At 58.2% G+C, this 2,486-nt stretch overlaps 1 protein-coding gene across 1 annotated transcript in view; it reads left to right on the forward strand.

Moving 5' to 3' along the window:
• Positions 1 to 2,486, forward strand: part of CSMD1 (CUB and Sushi multiple domains 1) — a 1,232,804-nt gene that overhangs the window by 986,033 nt on the left and 244,285 nt on the right. Inside the window, exons 17-18 of the mRNA XM_015591800.1 lie at positions 963 to 1,145; positions 2,157 to 2,483. Of these exons, the coding sequence (XP_015447286.1) occupies positions 963 to 1,145; positions 2,157 to 2,483 (510 nt within the window). The remainder of the gene's footprint in view (positions 1 to 962; positions 1,146 to 2,156; positions 2,484 to 2,486) is intronic.

Genomic DNA, 2,486 nt, shown 5'->3' on the forward strand with positions numbered 1-2,486 from the left:
TCCTGCCCGGCGCGTCCCCGCGTCCTCCCGGCCGCCGCGTCTCACGTGTCCCCCACCCCCGTGCGCAGCGCGCGGCTCGTTCTGATTTCAGCCTGACGTTGATGCTTCATCTACTCTCCCATCCGTTACTCCGTTCCCCTTGGAACGCCTTCATTTTCCTTCAAAGTATCCTTATCTAAAATCTTATACATTTTTTAAATTCTGTTATTTCCCTCCAAATGATGTCACCCTTGTGAGTGTAAGAATTTTATCATGTGTGCCCAGTACCTTCGTCACCTAGAACAGGGCCTGATGCACAGCTGGCCCTCGAAACACTTGTATGTGAACAGATCATTTATTTTAGTTAAGACATTTTGTATAGTTAGCGTTTAAAACAGAGCCGAGTTTGACATCTATGCACCGTTCAAGTGTGTTTGTTTGCACATTGCGTTACAATTGTATTTCAGCGAAGAGGTTTGATTCTGCATGTTTTCTTCTGCAGAACATAAATATGTTCATTTTGTTTCGTAAGTGGGTTTTAACATTAATTTAAGGTGAGAATATTCAAATGGGTATACTGACTTAAATATTCAGCAGGGAGTGAACGGGCTTCCTTGTGTTGCTCACATTAGAAACTACAAAGGTCGAAACGAAGCCAGTGTTTACACTCAGAGGTAGAGACTGTGCCTGAGCTGCGGGCAGTGGCGGTGAGGACCGTGCGTCTGTGACCCGTGGCCTCCGCATTGTTGACGCATCTGTGCCGCCCTGTGCATCCCTCAAATGACAGGAAACCAAGCGCCTTCCTCTCAGGATTAAATGACCCTTTCAGAGCTTTTGTGACTAAATGTCGGATGAATTGAGTATCCTTTTGAAACTCGATGAAAATGAACATAAACATAAAGCACTTTTTGTTGTTTTGAGTGTTTGTAAAAATGTGTTCATCGTATAACTTTTTAACGGTTCCTTTGATTTCCCGTTTTCAGAGATTGACAAGGGGGGGTGCGGGGACCCGGGCGTGCCGGCCTACGGGAGGCGCACGGGGAGCCGCTTCCTCCACGGGGACACGCTGACCTTCGCGTGCCAGGCGGCCTTCGAGCTGGTGGGCGAGCGGGCCATCACGTGCCAGCAGAACAACCAGTGGTCAGGCAACAAGCCGAGCTGCGTGTGTGAGTGTCCCCGGGGCTGCCCACCGCCCGGGCCACCCTGCCCCGCGCGCGGGGGGTGGGGGCAGTGGGTGCGTGTGCACGCAGGGGTCTCCCTCCGGGCCCTGCCACCGCTGCCCAGTGGCGTGCAGGGCCGTGCCCCATGGGCCCTCGCTGACGGGCGGCGTGCTTTGGGCGGCTGGAGAAAACGCAGCCGAGCCCCTGTGCGGGACGGGCCCCAGCACGCAGCGCGGTGTCCGACGCTGGGCTGCGAGTGGCCTCAGTGGGCGATGGCCTTCGTGGCTCAGGACGCTGGGCGGCTGAGGGACACAGCTCGGACGCATGGGCGGGAGGAGCGCTCTAGGTTTCCGGTGACGAGCCGCCTGCTCCGTCATCCAGAAGGTGTTTTAACAAGGGGAGAAGCACGCGGCAGGCGACTTAAAAGCACAGCGACGTCCAGAAAGAGCAGGCGGCTCGACGCGGCATGCGAGGCAGAGCCACAGCCTAGAAATAGATCCGACTAAAACGGGATCAGAGACACAGAGACAGGGCTGACTTTTAAGTACACGTCCTTAAAAGGAAGTTTTCCAAGAGATTTCCGTAGTGTCCACCCAGAGCGTGGACTGAGTTTCCGAGTCTTTATTTCCCAGTAGTGACCCTGTGACTAGTAAGTAACTTGAGGAAAACGCCCTTTACGGGGAAACAGAACCGCGAAGCGAAAACGTAGGCGGGAGACTGGGGGCCGGTGTTATTTTCTGGAGCTCGCCCCTCGGGCGTCGGTGTCTGCCCTCGCGAAGGCGGGGGGTCGTGCCTAGAAACGCCTCGGTTCGCGCAGGGGTCGGTCCCCCGATGGGCGACATCGAATCAAGCCCCCTCGCCGGTGCGGGCCGGCGCCGCCCCGCCCAGTGCGGCAGTCCCTCCCTTCGGGATCTGGGGGGACAGACGGGGTCCGGCGTCAGCAGGCGGAGAAGCGGGGCCCCCACCCCCCAGCGCGTCCCCCGGCCCCGCGGGCTGAGCCCCTGTGTGTCTCCGCAGTCTCGTGCCTCTTCAACTTCACCGCGTCGTCGGGCATCATCCTGTCGCCCAACTACCCCGAGGAGTACGGCAACAACATGAACTGCGTGTGGCTGGTCATCGCCGCGCCGGGCAGCAGGGTGCACCTCATCTTCCACGACTTCGACGTGGAGCCGCAGTTCGACTTCCTGGCCGTCAAGGACGACGGGGCGTCCGAGGTCACCGTCCTCGGCACCTTCTCCGGCAACGAGGTGCCCGCGCAGCTGGCCAGCAGCGGCCACGTGGTGCGCCTGGAGTTCCAGTCCGACCACTCGACCACCGGCCGCGGCTTCAACATCACCTACACCAGTG

The sequence above is a fragment of the Pteropus alecto genome, unplaced genomic scaffold (assembly GCF_000325575.1).
Source record: "Pteropus alecto unplaced genomic scaffold, ASM32557v1 scaffold35, whole genome shotgun sequence".
NCBI lineage: Eukaryota > Metazoa > Chordata > Mammalia > Chiroptera > Pteropodidae > Pteropus > Pteropus alecto.